The 17,863-nt window shown below is 41.4% G+C and overlaps 1 protein-coding gene across 1 annotated transcript in view; it reads right to left on the bottom strand.

The window, feature by feature from the left end:
* Positions 1–17,863, bottom strand: part of LOC137874052 (copine-9-like) — a 237,599-nt gene that overhangs the window by 77,342 nt on the left and 142,394 nt on the right. The window contains exons 15-16 of the mRNA XM_068712676.1: positions 15,431–15,612; positions 7,354–7,481 (exon numbers count right to left, since the gene is read on the bottom strand). Coding sequence (XP_068568777.1) covers positions 7,354–7,481; positions 15,431–15,612 — 310 coding nt within the window. The remainder of the gene's footprint in view (positions 1–7,353; positions 7,482–15,430; positions 15,613–17,863) is intronic.

Genomic DNA, 17,863 nt, shown 5'->3' with positions numbered 1-17,863 from the left:
ACTTCATAGAGATGACCACAAAGACAAACAAAATCACTACAAATAGTATCATGGTTTGTTTACTGAACAGGGCCTCAGTTTGAAGTGACTGCGAAGAGACACAGAACAACCACAAAGAGACAAAGAATTACCACAAAGCTAACCACGACGGCGCTGTCAGTGGTAACTGTCATAGAAGCGCATTGCAGAGCAGCGGCCATTAGCTAGCCAGTGAGGCATAACTGAGAGACTCACATGCACTAAAATGACTTAATTCTCTGCTCCGGTAACATTTGCATTTTATTTTTTGTGATTTCTTTAGATTTTTTACCTTTTGTCGTTTTGTTTTACATTTCACAACGTTGAAGTATCGGAACCTTATGCATCACACTTTATTATCCCCACAAGGTCAATGCTTCAATCAACATACATAGGTATGAATAAGTTATCAAACCTTGTCTTCCTGCTCAACCCTGCAGCACGTCATCCTTCAAGCTCTTTTTTAAAAACAAATACAATTTCACCAATACATCTTTATTGGAGCACAGCCGATGTTTAGTTTTTAGTGGATTTTGTCTGTATTACCTGCTATTGTATTTTTAGCCCAAAATGAATCAATAATTTATTACGTCCCCGTTGCGTGTGATTGTGGTTGCATAATCACATGGAGTGTAGCAGTGCTGTGTTGTTCAGCTGTGGGCTCAAGAGCTTCAAAGCTCCCAAACTTTATTTCCTGTCCTTTTTTCTCTCATCTTTGTGTTGTTTTTTTCATGTCTCCAGATACTTTTTCCTTTGTGATCATTCGATGCACCTTTTTTTTCATTTTGACGACTCCATCTATCCTCCCTCTCCACTAACACTGACTTGCTGTCCCTCTACATCCTCGTTTCATCTGCTCTCCCCGCTTCCACTCTGGCTCGTCCTCCTCTTCCTTTTCCTCTTAATTAAACGCCCTGTCCTTCCTTATGTCGGTCCAGCACTTCCTGTTCGGTCTTCCTCCTCTTCATCCACCTCTTCTTTTTTTGTTGCCATCCATGTGGGAGGTTTAGAGTAGCATTAAAGAGAAGGAGATAGGAGGAGGAGGAGGAGGAGGAGGAGGAGGAAGTGGCATGGTATAATCCATATATACGTAAATATACACGGCCACATGCAACAACTCTTTCCATTTGCAGTAACTCATTGGAACAAGGATCATATTTTCACAGCCAATGAATTGTACGCTGCTCCTCTCCAACAGTAAGTGTGTGTTTACACGTATTGTATTCTTTTTACTGCTTCTTTGGTCCAACTTTTTGTCTCTGTGCACTTGTGTGTTGCCTGACGCCACTGTGTGTCTTTGTGGGCAGAAAAGCTGGATCGTTATCTGTGATGGTCTCTGGAAATACTATTTATGTTATAATTGGAAACACATAACCAGCCTACACTCACAAACACAACCCAGATTTAAGAGTCTACGTTTTGTTTCCCCTTGTTGTGACAGGATTACACAATTAGTTAGACAGAATAGCCTAGTGTGTACCATCAAATCTAAACATTTTGTAGAAGATGATCATGTGACTTAACACATCATTCTTTTGTTGTAATTGTCTTAAAGTCAAGAAGATTAGAAAACTATGCTTGTCGCTGGAGCTCTTGTTTTGGAGGGTCTTTCTTTCCAGTAAAGCTTGAAAAAAAAAATGTTTTCAAACTTTCATGAACCGCACATCTATGTAATATTGCACTGCTGCTCTAATGAATAAGTAAATATGAATATTCCTGTGCTAGAAGCATTTACAACAGAAGAGCCAGAGAGAGAAGGCCCGGAAAAAGGCAATGGCTCGTAAAGGATAACTGAGGTGACAGGGAAGATTGCTGCGGTGCCCACAAGGTAACAGGGAGATTTGCTACCGTTTCACCTGCTGATGCTCTTCCCTGTTATTCTGCAGAGACAGAGAGAGGGTGGAAAATAGAAAAAACATGAGGGACGGATTTAGAGACAGACATGGTGACAGACATGGAAGTATACAGCAGACAGGAAGGTGCAAAGAGAGAAAGAGAGAGACAGTTTGCCATTTTGCCTGCTCTCTGCATCGGGCCAGACAGAGTGTGAGCCAATCAAACAGTGAGTCAGACAGCAGGTCTTCCTTCTCCCTGCTGGGATCCCCGCATTACCAGCTACACACACACACACACACTGTCAAGTTATGTTCCTAAACATGTGCACTTTCCCCACTACCAGAGGATTTTAACTGGATTTCACTCAATGACCAAACAACTTTTCCTTTTCCTCCAGTGAACCAGAATGTACTTATAATACCATCAACAAACAATTAAACCTCTTTAACTATCATCATTTACCATGCGTCCACCATCATATGATTTACAAACAGATAGAAAACATTACAATCAATCATAAACAAACAATGATATTGTACAACAAAGGGTTAAATTATTGCCGTATGTATATGGACTACAGATCCCCGTGGCGTAAAGCTAATGCTAATGCTGCAGCTACAAAGTCTCTCAGCTGTTGCAGATTTATCGCAGATCTCAATATCTCAGTATATTGTACAACAAAGGGTTAAATTATCTCCGTATGTATATGGGCTACAAAGCTACAAAGTCTCTCAGTTGACACTGCATGTCACTGTGTGTGTGCTTATCTAGTGTCCGATTTTCAGTATATTAATTACTTAACAAACTGCTTTACTTATTATTAGGGCCCGAGCCACCGACAACGTCGTGCCAGCGAAGGCCCTATTGAAATTCTATGGGGTATTATTATCAGGGCCCGAGCACCGACGAAGTCGGGCGAAGGCCCTATTGTAATTCAAAGAATTATTATTATTAGGGCCCGAGCCACCGACAACGTCAGGCCAGCGAAGGCCCTATTGAGATTCTAAAGATTATTATTAGGGCCCGAGCCACTGACAACGTCGGGCCAGCGAAGGCCCTATTGAGATTCTAAAGATTATTATTAGGGCCCGAGCCACCGACAACGTCGGGCCAGCGAAGGCCCTATTGAAATTGTATGGGGTATTATTATTAGGGCCCGAGCCACCGACAACGTTGGGCCAGCGAAGGCCCTATTGAAATTCTATGGGGTATTATTATTATTATTAGGGCCCGAGCCACCGACAACGTCGGGCCAACGAAGGCACTTTTGAAATTCTATGGGGTATTATTATGAGGGCCCGAGCCACTGACAACGTCGGGCCAGCGAAGGCCCTATTGAGTTTCTAAGAGTTTTTATTAGGGCCCGAGCCACCGACAACGTCGGGCCAGTGAAGGCCCTATTGAAATTGTACTGGTTAGGGCCCGAGCACCGACGAAGTCGGGTGAAGGCCCTATTGTAATTCAAAGAATTATTAGGGCCCGAGCCACCGACAACGTCGGGCCAGCGAAGGCCCTATTGAGATTTGAATGTTTATTATTAGGGCCCGAGCCACCGACAACGTCAGGCCAGCGAAGGCCCTATTGAAATTCTATGGGGTATTATTATTATTATTATTATTAGGGCCCGAGCCACCGACAACGTCGGGCCAGCGAAGGCCCTATTGAAATTCTATGGAGTATTATTATTATTATTAGGGCCCGAGCCACCGACAACGTCGGGCCAGCGAAGGCCCTATTGAAATTCTATGGGGTATTATTATTAGGGCCCGAGCCACCGACAACGTCGGGCCAGCGAAGGCCCTATTGAAATTCTATGGGGTATTATTAGGGCCCGAGCCACCGACAACGTCGGGCCAGCGAAGGCCCTATTGAGATTCGAAGAGTTTTTATTAGGGCCCGAGCCACCGACAACGTCGGGCCAGCGAAGGCCCTATTGAGTTTCTAAGGGGTTTTATTAGGGCCCGAGCCACCGACAACATCGGGCCAGCAAAGGCCCTATTGAAATTCTATGGGGTATTATTAGGGCCCGAGCCACCGACAACGTCGGGCCAGCGAAGGCCCTATTGAGTTTCTAAGGGGTTTTATTATTATTCTGATTTTTATTTTTCCTCTTTGGGAGCATTTCTGGGGAACTTGTCATGCATGAAAACTCACCAAATTTTGCAGTCTTGTCAGGTCTGGTGAAACTTGGGGTATGATATAGGTTGTATATTTGTGTGAAAAAAAATGGCTCTGTAGCGCCCCCTCAAAGTTGGACCGGCAACGCCCCTCGGCCAGTATGTTCGATTTACTTGAAATTCAACACACATGTCCAGATCCACTAGCTCTACAAAAACGCCTCTCAGACCCCTAATCTCCGCCTGGAAAAATTTTCCGCCATCTTGAATTTTGTGAAAAACACATTTTTGAGAACTCCTCCTACACACTTGGTCCGATTGCTACCAAATTTTCTGGGGATCATTATTGGATCAAGATCACATGAAGCTATCAAAAGCTTGATGATATCTTAAAGCGTTAAGAAGATACGGACCAATAAACTTCTTGGGGCGTGGCTTGTTTTTCAATACACATAACTTCTCAACCGTGTATCCTAAAATCACCAAATTTGCAGTATTTGTGCATATTGCATGGTGGAACATAGCCTGCAATTTTCATTCCATTCAACCCATAGGGGGCGCTACAGTAATTCATTCAATTTAAGTTTTTTGGTGATTTTTTGCGTTTTCAGCCTTTGTATTTGAACGAACTCCTCCTAGAGAATTCATGCGATCGACTTCAAATTTGGTCGGGATGCTCTGAAGACCTTTGTGATGAAAAGTTATCAAAAGCTAGAGTTTTCATCAAAGAACCTTGACGTGGCGGGGCGGCCATTTTGCCTCATTGGCCGGGAAGAAAGAAGTTGTTATAACTCCAAGGTACATTATTCAATCTGCACGAAATTTCTTATGCATGATGCTACTTCAACTCTTAGCACATTTCAATTGAAAAATGTTCAATAACTCATAGTGCCATCTACTGGCAAAAGGAAATGTCATATTTTATACTTTTATTTACTCCTCCTACCCAGTTCACCAGATCAGTCTGAAATTTTGTAAAGATAGTCTTAACACGTTGATGATGCACCATCATGAATATTGGGAGTTTTCGTTGAACGCTGTTGCCGTGGCAACCCATCATTCGCCATGAAAAAGGAAGCTGATGGTTGACTGGCTTGGGATGGTCAAAAACTCATGGAACTTTATCCATGTGTCATAGGTTATCTGAAGACATATTTTATATAGGTGTTTGGCTTGGCCGTTTTAAATTGCCTCCATAGCGCCCCCTACAATATTTCAAAAGAGCAGCCCCAGTGCTACTTTTAAGGTACCTGTATGAAACTTGGTACAAACATGTATCACAGAGAGACTTACAAATAAGTCTCTTGGGACCATGCTCTAAACCGTACCGGAAGTTGGCCATTTTGATTTTTGTGTCATTTTTCAATGGATTTAGGCTCATTTCTAGTCGCTATACTTTAACGAACTCCTCCTAGGGACTTTGTCGGATCCACTTCAAATTTGGTCAGTACAGTCTCAAGACCTTTGTGATTAAAAGTTATCAAAAGCTTTACGTTTGACGGAATGGCTTAGCCGTAGCGGGCGGCTACTTTACGTGATTCTCCCCCAAAGAAGCTGATGTAACTCAGCCGGACTTGTTCCAAACAGTCCCAAACTTCACGTGGTTGATAACACTCATGGCCTGAGGATGTCTACAAGCTAATTTTCACTAATACTCACAGCGCCACCTGCTGGCCAAAGTAATTCTGCGTTTTTTGACAACTGGCATCCGATTTACATGACTTTTACACAATGTTGTCTACAGTTGTTATAGAGCAACATAATACATGTTTGTGCATGTTCTGTAGCACCACACTGCGGATACAGGATGCTTTGGATTATTTGCATTGCATAATTTCCTGCATCACGCGGTCCAAGCAGAAAAAAAGCATCGGACTCCTAAGAGCGTTGTCCGACTGTCGCAGACGATCTCGGCCGCATACGTTGGAGTCCCGCCGGTAACCCCGACGTGCGGGAAGAGGCGAGGGCCTGTTCATCGCTGCTCGCAGCTTTAATTATTATTTGACTTTCTTGTGTAGTGGAAAACTAGAATGTAACATGAGTGTTGCGTGATTGTGATAGTTTGTGTTGGTGTTTTATGAATGCTAATACAATCAATGTGTTTATAATGAAGTCGTTTACTAGAGAACAAACTTAGATAGACCTCACCGTTTCTCTGTGCAACCACATTGATGCATCTAACTTTAAAATGTACAAAATCCTCTTGATCCTCTGACTCCCCTACAGGTTCCGAGGTCCCCCCACCACAGTCTCACAAAATCCTGTGGGAAATGCTGTCTCTAAGTATGTTGTCTCATGTGTATTTCAGATCATACAATTGGGCAGGGAGAGGATGTTTGAGACAATGTCAGACAGAGAAAGAGAGAGAGAGAGAGCAGAATTAATCTTAATTGAACAACCTAATCAGTTTTCAGTGATCAGTGAATTTTTTTTTTTGAATGGCAGTAAATGAGCTTTCTTTATTTTTCTGGGGAGCAACCCCCTAACGCTGACTCCATAGCGTTCCTTTTTATGATTTCCAAACTGACTGATGGACATTCATACTAAATGGACATTGGGGATCCTGCCACCATTGTATAGAGTGAGATAGCAGTGTGCTTTCATTTGACTGATAATAACGAGTGGTGTGATGTTTGTGGCAAATTGTGTCAAGTATTGAGTGACAGGTCAGAGTACAGACTTTAAACCCCTGAGGCTACCTAAACTAGAGAAGGGAGTCTCCACTCTCCACTTAAAATAAATAAATTAAAAAATCCCAGGCTAGTTATGGCTTCTCATTAAAGCATGGGAAGTTTGAGCTGACTGTAATGTATTCTCTAAGCCACTTATTATGAGCGTTATGGTTGTAGGGGAACCTTGCTGAAGAGTAAATAGTCCTCTGAGAGGGTATGCGGGTGTGTATGTAAGTGTTGGGGGTGGATTTAAGGAAAAGACAGTTTAAGTTGAATGTAAATATAATCTGGAATGTCTACATGACAACATAAATTGTAAGCGGTGATTTCTCTACAAAAACAGGGCTGATTGACAGACGAGTTGCTCATCACGTCGATTGCTTCCTGTCACCGAGTCTCCGCTCTCTGTTTGCATTCATGACATGCATACATAAAGAGCTGCCTTCCCATGAGGCCACAGGATAAGTGACACATGCATATGAAACTTACAAAAATGTACAGATTTTATGGATGAGCGACATTATGTATGAGTGACATTATGTATGAGCGTGTGTGTGCAAGATTATGTAACACATATGGTACAGGTAATAAATGGGTCTCTTTCAGCCTGTGTGTGTGTGTGTGTGTGTGTGTGTGTGTGTGTGTGTGTGTGTGTGTGTGTGTGTGTGTGTGTGTGTGTGTGCGTGCGTGTGTGTGCGTGTATCTCTCACCGAGCCACCTGGTTGACAACGGGAGCGAAGTTGGTCGGGCCGTACAGCTGAACAGTTCTCAGGCTCTGAAAATAAGCCTCCAGTACACCCTCGATGCCCACACAGTTTGGGTTTTCTGTATTTGAGTTCTGCAAGAAGAGAAAACTCAGTATGTAAAAGAATACATCAAACCTGTTGAAAGGAAACCAAATAAGGATTCGTTGTCATGGCATGATCAACTCTAGTTCTCAATACAGCATGACCCGGCCTAATATGTCATATATTTCATGGTGCCTGCCTCGGCTGAACCACAGTTGCGGACTGAAGACGGTAGGGGTCATGTAGATACCAACAGTGTCTCATGGCCGAAATACCAAATATTACTGCTTTGTATAGGACACGGCGTCCTATCTCGGTTCAAAACATCATCCGAAGGTGCTCAGTGAATTTCACAGAGCTGTATTTACTGTAAGCACACTACAGCAGGTTTATTACAGCTGTGTCAATCCAAAATGAAGACATTAATCTGTGACTTAACTGCAGTGAACGGATCAAATGGATGCCGAAGTAACTACATCATGATGCCGATTTGTAAAAAGTCTGAATTCACCCTAAAGTCTGTCCTCAAGATGACAAGCAGGCCACTTTTAAAATGCTTGTTTTCTCAATGGAGTTTGGATTGATAATTGCTAGGCTATGCTATTGTAGGCTATTGTAGCTGCTACATCAACACTCAAAATAGCGTCATCCAGGCATAAATCACAGCGACGTTACTGTTTGTACCACAAACAGTCGATGGTTTATACGTTTGTACACAGAGTTTCGTCCGGTCTCTTTATAAATATGAGGTACTGTCGTAGAGTTCTGGGTGACCACAGACAATACTTTGTTCCTCCATTACGGATCCAATATTGTCAGGATGTTAGTAATTACATGAGAAGAGTTGAAATATTTAAATGAAATATTTAAATTAGATATTAAAATTCACAAATGTCGCGCATTTGCCTCGCGTCGTTCACAATATTCACATCTAACGGCGCAAATTCTCACCTTTTGGCATTGACTTTGTGTGAAATCGCGCCGTGCCAAAAGTTCTTCTCGTATTTGGTGTGAATACACCGGTAGCCATCCCCCAATTCAAACACATCTGATGTTAACATGTAATCTGTACGTCTACAAACACTATCTGGATAATGACATCTTATCATAATAAATTAGTTAGGAAGGGTTGGCGGAGGGGGCGGAGTCTGGCGATTATTAAAATCTATGGGTTGATTGTTCTCCTAAGAATGTGGTGCTGCCGTGTGGATGAAATTCACACCTGGCTGAGATCCAATCACAATGTGAGGCAGACCTCCAGACAGTACATTCTGCATTGTGTATTTTTTCCTCTCAAGAGTTTCCGAAAGGGAGGAATTGACACTTCACCTACTCATTTTATACAAATCTTGCATTAGTGTCCTCTTCTCTTCTTACTGCATCACCATTGCAAATGTGCAGTTGGTCAACACACCACACATCCATCCGTTCATCCACACAATACCGTTTCAATCCAGACAAAGGTCAATGGTGCTTTGAAAAGCTGCATGTTTATCTGGAAACATACTGTCTTTCTGCAGAAAAAAGAAATATCCTTGATCATCTTAACGCTCTTATTTTCATGTACACAAACAAAGACTTTCTGTCTTGGGGGCCACAGAAAAGGCACATAACTCCATCATAGACGACGACGCTCATTAGTTTGCAGACATCCCAGTGACTTTAAAGGTGATTGAATTCTTCTCAAATAGTGAGTAATACTGGAATGATAAATGTTCCATGAATACTTAATTTTCTTTTTGTGTTTGGAGCTGTCCCACCACCGTCCACAAAGAGTGTCGGAATCCTAATCCGCCACATTTTCTTATTTTACACTGCGTCGGCGCATAATGGAATTATCGCACAGCGCGACACGGAGGCAGCTTATGTGTTTGTTTACCACAGTGGAGGTCCCTGGTGGGATTTATTAGGGCCCGAGCACCGACGTAGTCGGAGCGGAGGACCTATTGTTATTCTAATGTTTTTTATTATTATTATTAGGGCCCGAGCACCGACGTAGTCGGAGCGGAGGACCTATTGTTATTCTAATGTTTTTTATTATTATTATTATTATTATTATTATCGTACCAGTTTCATCGCAAAAAGGAGGTGCTTGGGATACTGGGAATCTTTTGAAATTTCGCACAAAATTCAATCGTGGTGAAAATTCCAGTATTATTGGGGTGTCCAGCTGCGGCATGACATTTTGGCTCGATAGCGCCCCCTACAGAGTAGCCCCAACTTTGGGTTTCACCTAGCTGTATGAAATTTGGTAGGTATGTGGAACGTGATGGGACGTACAAAAAAGTCAAAAGGAGGTATATCCTAAACCAAACAGGAAGTCGGCCATTTTGAATTTTATGACATTTTTGGACCGTTTCAAGGCGCCGTACTTTAACAAACTCCTCCTAGAGATTAAACCCGATTGCCTTCAGATTTGGTCAGTATGCTCTTGAGACCTTGGCAGTGAAACGATACTCAAAGATCAAAAAGTTATCGAACTATGTGTCCGTGGCGTGGCGGCAAAAAAACACCATTCGCCATGAAACAGGAAGTTGTACAGGAAGTTGTACATTGCCTAATCTGCTCCAAATTTCTCATATGTCATAACATCCTGATCCTGAACACATGTATATGACAATTTTGAATCATAGTAATAGCGCCACCTAATGGCAACAGGAAGTCACAGGTTGTGTACTTTGACACCCTACTGCTCACAGATTAATCGGATCCCTCTCAAATTTTGTCACAAAAGCCTTAAGACCTTGATAATGCTTCATTGTGAAAATTGTAGGAAGTTGTCGAAGCATGGCGACGTGGCGGCTCTGCGAATTTCGATCCTTCGCCATGAACAAATAAACTGATGTAACTCGACTCCGCATCATCAGATCTTTACCAGATTTCACATGTTTGATTAAACTCCAGGCCTGAAGACATCTGCAAGCCAATTTTGAATCATAGTCATAGCGCCACCTACTGGCAACAGTAAGTTAAAGTCTTTATACTTTGGCTTGTTTCTCTAAGTTGGAAAATCAGATCAACATCAAATTTGTTCCACACAAATGTAAGAAGTTCATAATGCCAGTTCTCTAAGCTTTTGATGTTTCGTCGAACGCCGTTGCCGTGGTAACGCAGTCTTTGCCGTGAAAAACGATGGTCATTTGGAGAGGTTAAAAAAGCTCGAAACACAAGCAAACTTGACACACAGATCACAAGGCCAAAATGTAATTCTATAATATGATTTTATTCAATCAGAGTGTTAAATTGGCTCAATAGCGCCCCCTACAAAATTTCGACGAAGCAGCCCTCGCAGTACGTTTCACATAGATTAACAAAATTTGGTAGGCACATGTATCACATGTGGACTTAAATAAAAGTTTCTTGGGGCCATGCCCTAAACCCAACCGGAAGTCAGCCATTTTGAAATTTGTATGAATTTCTAGTGTCGTTTTAGACATTTCCAGGGGCTCTACTTTAACGAACTCCTCCTAGGGAATTAATCAGATCGACTTCAAATTTGGTCAGTACAATCTAAAGATCTTTGTGATGAAAAGTTACTCAAAGGTTGTTGTTTTGTGAAAGGCTGTTGCCGTGGCGACGCATTCTTTGCCACGAAAAACAAAAGTGTTTTTGAGGGGCTAAAAATGCTCAAAACGTAACCAAACTTGTCAAACACATTTAAAATCCTGAATGTAGTTATCTGACGTGATTTTAATGCTTCAGAGCGGCAAGTTGGCTCGATAGCGCCCCCTATAATTTTTTGACGATGCAGCCCTCGCAGTACGTTTCACCTAGCTGTATAAAATTTGGTAAGCAGAACTATCACATGTAGACTTAACAAAAAGTCTTTGGGGTTCATGCTCTAAACCCAACCGGAAGTCAGCCATTTTGAATTTTGTATGAATTTCTCCTGTTTTTTTCCATTTCCATGTGCTGTACTACGAACTCCTCCTAGGGAATTAATCCGATCAACTTAGAATTTGGTCAGAACAATCTAAAGACCGTAGCGATTAAAAGTTACTAAAAGCTTGAGGTTTCATCAAACAACATGGACTTGGTGTAGCGGCCATTTTACATGGTTCGCCATCATCTACCAAGCTGTTGTAACTCAACTGTACTTTGACAAAACTGTCCCAAACTTGACATGCTTGATTACCGTTATGATTTTAGGACTTTTGCATGCCAATATTAACTCATAGACATAGCACCACCTACTGGCAACCACAGAAGTAAGCAGGATTCTTTAATTACAGCAGCCCAAACACTGAATTTATTTAAAGGGTTCGTGTGCACACCATGAGAAAAAGACTTCTCTGATCTAAATATGTGCAAACTAAGATGCATGGAGAGCAAAAGTTAGACAACAGTGGTTCTCAAACCATGTCAGTGGGCATTAGTATAAATGATCTGTCCAGAGCTACATGAAAATCACGTTAAATGTTACAATGAATGCTTCACACTACAATCTAAAGTTATAGAAAAGCTTAAAATGAAAACAGTGTTAAATTAAAGTGTTAAAGTAAAAGCAAATGACAATACTGTTCTGTTAACTTTCATGTAAGTTCAAATACAATCAGCAGGACACTGCAGGGAGTTGAACCCCAGGCCTGGCAACATGATCTTGCTACGCTGCTGGTTGAAGCAGGAAATACTGTTTAACTCGTGCACGCAATGTATGATGGTCACAGAAATGCATGGCCGCGTCAACCAGAGTCCTGCCAGTACCCTCGACGTGCGTGAAGTTGCGAGGACCCGATCAATGCTGCTTGCAGCTTTAATTTGCATTGTATTACTGGCATTCAGATTGCAGAGAAACATTTTCTGTGCTGAAATACCCCACGTGAATACAGCACGCCTCCATCCATAGGGCATGAAAGTGATTCACCGCTGCATGTCACCTGATTTCAACCACATTCTACTATTTGCTTTGTTGTTGAAACACCGTTTGTCCAACTTTCTCTTGCAGTGACCCGATACGGTAGCTGTGGAAGGCTCGTCATCTTCTCTTTTTCAAAGGCGGGTTCACACTCATGCTCTGTGGCTCTCTGTTATCTCCCTCCAAGATCGCTTTTTAATTATTTCCCCTGAGACTGGGGTTTTTGTTTTATAATATGGATTTCTTTAAAAGTATCAAAAACAGACTCAAAAGCCAGTTAATTAAGCGCTAAGAGAGGAGCTACACAGTAGAAAATATTACTCTAATACGACAAATATTGGATCTACTGTCCTTGTGAGGGAGAGACCGCTTCAAGGTACATTTACTCTAAATGTATAGCAAATGTGAGCTATTTAAAGTTCTTTATTATGAGATAATATATACAAGTGCTGCTTCACTTTCTCACTTTATGAATTGAAACAGTATACTTCTGCAAATGTTAAATTCTTGATCCGTCCTATGCCAGTCGTTTATTATGAGACAAGATACTGGAAGTTTACATTTGATGAACTCCAGACGCGCCCCGAGCGGTTTCCGAACAATAGATTCCTAATTAGAGTTGCCTTAGCATTACTTGCCGCCAAGATTTGTCACGCCGGGTGAACTCTAATTGGGAAAGCTGATTGAGCGGCCGCTCGCATGGAAAGCAGCAAAGTCATACAGAGTGATGAATCTAGATGAGCCGGATGCTGATGCTCTCGCCCACTACCGACTTCTGTCTGGGTGGGAGCAAGGAGGATCATGGGATTTGACAAACCTGATTGAAAACGACAGTTTCAGGTCGGAGAAGAAAAAAAAATCCTCCGGTCCACTAATGAAAGACCTGAGGCGTGTCATTGAGATCTTTACACCCATGTGAGAAGATCTGGCCATATTATTTCATTACTTAAGAACACTAATCTCATCCTGCAGCTCTGGAACCTGTTTTTATTTTCGTCTCTCCCACTTTTCTCCTTGCTTCCTTTGAAGTTACTGTCCAGGGAGACAGTCGATTGGAATCCAAGGATAAAGGCCTTTACACACCGGAGGAGGTTTTTTTTTTTTGTGCGATTAATTCCCAAGTCAATATTGTTATTCCCAGAAACAATATTTCCCAGAGGGAACTCAAATTCACTCAGAGCATTTAGCTAAAAGGAAACTCTATATAACATCTCACAGTAGCTTAGGCTGAACAACCTCAGACACACCAAGAACTCTTGAGGTTGCTTTGTCTAAATATGGCCATGATTGTATTAAGAAACAAAGAAGAAATGGTTAAAGGACCCTTTAGATGAGTCAAACATGCCCTAAATACTGTATATGATAACAGTTATTGTTAAAATGGGATTTTGTTTAAGTGGTTGAAGCGAGCTTGCAGTCTTTGAATTAATTAGATTGTGGTAATTTGATTAAGCAAACATATTTAGATGTATGCACTGGAAAAAAAAACAACTAAACTGAAATGACAAAGGGCCCCTATATGAGACAGGGTCCTAAAAATGCAGAGGCCAACGAAAACCACCATCATGTTGGTTTACATTGTGCTTTAGCAGTAGATATTGCCAAACCAATTTGCCATTGATCAAACCACTACAAACTATTTAACACACAGTAAATCAAGGGCTCTAAGGTTCGGGCCCCCAGGGAAGTTGGCCACTTTGCATGATTAGTAATCCGGCCTCGGAGTACCACAATTCTCTTTATTCACCTGATGAATGCTAATTTGACTTTTTTACTCTCCTATTAGCTCTCTTTTGTTCTCCACCAACTCCTGGGAAAAATATTAGGCTCTTCGGCGGCTGAATGCTCCACTCTTTTCACCAGCTAGTTGCTAACCGTGTCTGTTGGTTTGTCAGAAAAAAAACGAAGCCTGCTGCAGCAATAGAAATGGGGGTTAATAAAACCTGAACCAAAAACCTGAACCATCCTATACAGATAAAACGCTACGTAGAGCTGTGAGGAACTGCACAGTAGAGGGATTATTCTGATCTGATTCATTGCTCAAACAAAAACTTTATCGCTTCATCATTCATCATTAGACATTTGTGTTACAATTAACTTTCCTGAACTGAAAATTCACTGTGAAAGGGTCAAAGTTGTAAGATGAAAACACAAACAATTTTCAGACCGGATAACGTTGTGGTAGCAACCTGTCAATCACAGTAGCCCCGCCCTAAAGCATACCCTGCTTTATGGTCTGTTTGACTGTAAATGGACCATAATTTACGAAATGAACATCATGCTGTATTGAAGAAGACTTGAAACTAGAGATTGAGACCATAAACTCATGTTTACAATGTTTACTGAGGTAATAAATCAAGAGAGAAGTAGAGTCATTTTCTCAATACAACCAGAGGAGTCGCCCCCTGATGGACACTAGAGAGAATGCAGGTTCAAGACACTCCAGCATTTGCTTCACTTTTCAGAAACTGCCTGGTTATGGCCAAAAATGTGATTTGTGAAGTCACAGTGGCTTTGACCTTTGATCACCATTTTCAGTCCAGGTGGAAGTTTGCATCAAATTTGAAGAAATTCGCTCCAGGTGTTCCTGAGATATTGTTCACGAGAATGGGATGGACAAATGGTGAACCGGAAAAACATAATGCCTCCAGCCACAGCTCTGCCATCACAGAAGCATAAAAAAGCACCCAAAAATACAAATGTTTAAGTGGAGAGCACTCAAGTGCAGTCCACAAAGTGTTCTCCCATAGTCAATGTCCAACATTAAGAGGTCTCACACTATTGTATAGCGTTTCTGTTGCACGCAGGGAACCATTTTCTTCTTCTTTTCTGTTTGGCTCTACAGAGTGTTCTATTTGGCCAAAGTCAGCCTTGAAGAAAGTCCAAAAGCGAAGTGGGCTCTACATCAGGGGCCAGCGAGACCTTCAAGATCTAACTGATGTACACATTTTACATCCTGGCAGTGATTTAATCAGAGTTGATACAAACCAGACATAAGTTAAACCTTGTGCTTAACATATGAAAACAGATCATCAACTGAAGAGTCTGTTAGTATAGTATTTAGTCCAAAAGCAGAAGTACTTTCTCACTGAATATCACAAAAATGCTTTGCACTAAAACAGAGACAACGAAACAGTCTCTTACCAGTGGGAAGGCGTGGGAGATCTTCCCATCCGGGGGAAGCTTAGCTCCAAAGCCATATGCCGGGAAGTGTTTGTCGCTGTCGTAGTCCTGGATGATCTCACCCACAGCCTTCAGAGCCATGGCGTACGTATTCATCTGGTACGGACTCATGTAGTGCAGTGAGGTGGGCTGAGACGGGTTACCTGGAGAGAGAAGCGCCACTTTAACACAAACAAATACTTTCCAGAGAATCAGGACTGTGGTGAATTCATAGCAGTCATGTTCACTGAAGTTTATGCATGGCACATGAATAAAATAAGTCTATAGCCAGAAATACTGGCAGAATATGCATGCAGACATGACACAGGAAGTCACAAGTTTTGAGGTAGATTTGTATAATTTTTTTGCATGCAAGAAAATATGATACATGAGGGGAAAAAAGCATTTCTTTCCTCTTTTGCATCACGTTTACCAAGACACAAACGAGCAGCAACCAAAAATAAGATTTCTGGTACGAATCCTAAAGATAAAGTGTTGTCTCCACAAATGTTTACTGCCCATCCTAAATGTAATTCCAAAACTGTATAAATGTATACTTATCAAAATACAGCAGTGTGGCAAACTTGGTCATAACATCCGCTTGGGACAGGACAGAGGCAGCATGCGATGTTCAGTAGTGTTATGTGCTTTTTTGCTTGTTTATCTAACACCTTCTATCAGAATGATTGAAGAATGCATGATAGCCACCTCAATCATAATGTACTGCTGTCAAGTGGCAGAGGATATGATACAAGTATGGAATCCCTGAGAGGCAAGTGAGAAAAACAAATCGATCGAACGATTTTCTCCCCTGTGTTTATGACTTAAGAACTGGTGAAAAAAGGTTTTGTCAGGCAATTTTTTGTTGTTGTCAGGATCATTTTTTTAAAGTGTTTTTTTTTTTTTGTCATTTCGGCCACAAGAGACTGAAGTACCCCACTACCTCATGTTCTGAGCATGGTTGTAGAAAGGGAACTGGATACAGCGTTGGAGGGGGGCCTTGTTAATTCCTATGAAAGTTGCAGAGTGGCGCTTGAAGCAAAAAAAAGTTCAACTTAAGACTATAGAATTCAGAAGAAATGACCCAAATCATCCATCGATCTTGGCATCCATGGGCACAATGAGCAAGTGCACTAGTGTTTCCTTTAACCCTGCCTCCATCAATTGGCCCAACCAATGCTCTCGGGTTCATTCACATGTATGAATGGAGGAAGAACTACAGTATAACTCTGGATTCAGCTATGAGCTGAATAAGAGTTGAAATAAGGGCTCCTTAAGTTTCCCCAATGTAAGTCTATGGGAAAAAGGCTTCCCATGCATCTCATGACGGAACTCCAGATATTGTAAATATCTTGTTTGGCCACTATGTAAAATTTGCTTCAAAGCCCATAGCTCTTCCTGGGCGCTTGGTTCTAAATATGACTAAAAGTATTCATGTTTTCTTCCAGGTGAATTTTAATTTCTCCATGCATTCTAAACACAAGGTGCAGTCATTGTGTATTAGCAAGTTATGTAACATTACTGTCATTCCTTCTTTCATATATGCATTTTAATCGGCGCTTATCTGCAGCTTTTAGTCCTAATTAGAACACGGGTTAGTGGTGCACTTCAGCCTTTTGTGGCCAAAATAAGTATTACAACAACAAACACTTGAAAAAAAATAATTATGAAACTTTGAACTTTGAAACCCACCATTTTCAGGAAATAAATAAGTAAGGAACATTTTTTATCACCCGTCCTACTGTCATAATCACAGGAGAGAAAACAGTCTAGATTTTTTTTCTTACTTGCCTCTCAGACCTTCCTTATAAATCATGTAGAAATGCAGGATAATAAAAATAGAGTTAAGGTTATCTATAGTGTTTCCATGGTTAAGAATGAACCCTCCCATGCTCCAATTTTTACTATAAACTACTTTTATTTTGAATATCTGAGGTATACAGTGGAGGTCATATTGTACCTGCTGGAAAACATTGAACTACAGCTCCATGGTTACATATTTTCCTCATGCAGTTATGAATCTAGCTTGGACAAAAGAGCTAACTGCTTGATTTGAATTATGTTTTATAGTAACAACTTTATGGTGACTAGCTGGGAACTACTGTTGTACAGTAATAGTGCAGTCTTATCATGGTTGTCATATTTTAACTGATCTGTTGCTGACGAAAGCTGAATGTTAGCTTTTACCTAAATTTGCTCCAATAAATGTAACGTGCAACATCTTCCTTCTGGGCTTCTGAACGACACCACATTACACCGCAGTGCAGCACCACAAATAATTTGACATTGATTTTGCAGCATATTTAAGCAAATCTTTCATATTCGTGCAGTGAAAATCATCCGTACAGAGAGGACCAACCCAAAGATGAGAATGCGGTCCATGACTAGAGTAATAACTGTGACAATCACAAACGC

Source organism: Cebidichthys violaceus, unplaced genomic scaffold, assembly GCF_023349555.1.
Source record: "Cebidichthys violaceus isolate CVI_PGR_0920_01 unplaced genomic scaffold, fCebVio1.0.p SCAF_17, whole genome shotgun sequence".
Classification (NCBI taxonomy): domain Eukaryota; kingdom Metazoa; phylum Chordata; class Actinopteri; order Perciformes; family Stichaeidae; genus Cebidichthys; species Cebidichthys violaceus.
Note: the sequence above shows the minus strand (reverse complement) of the source record. Positions and strands in the feature narration are given on the sequence as shown.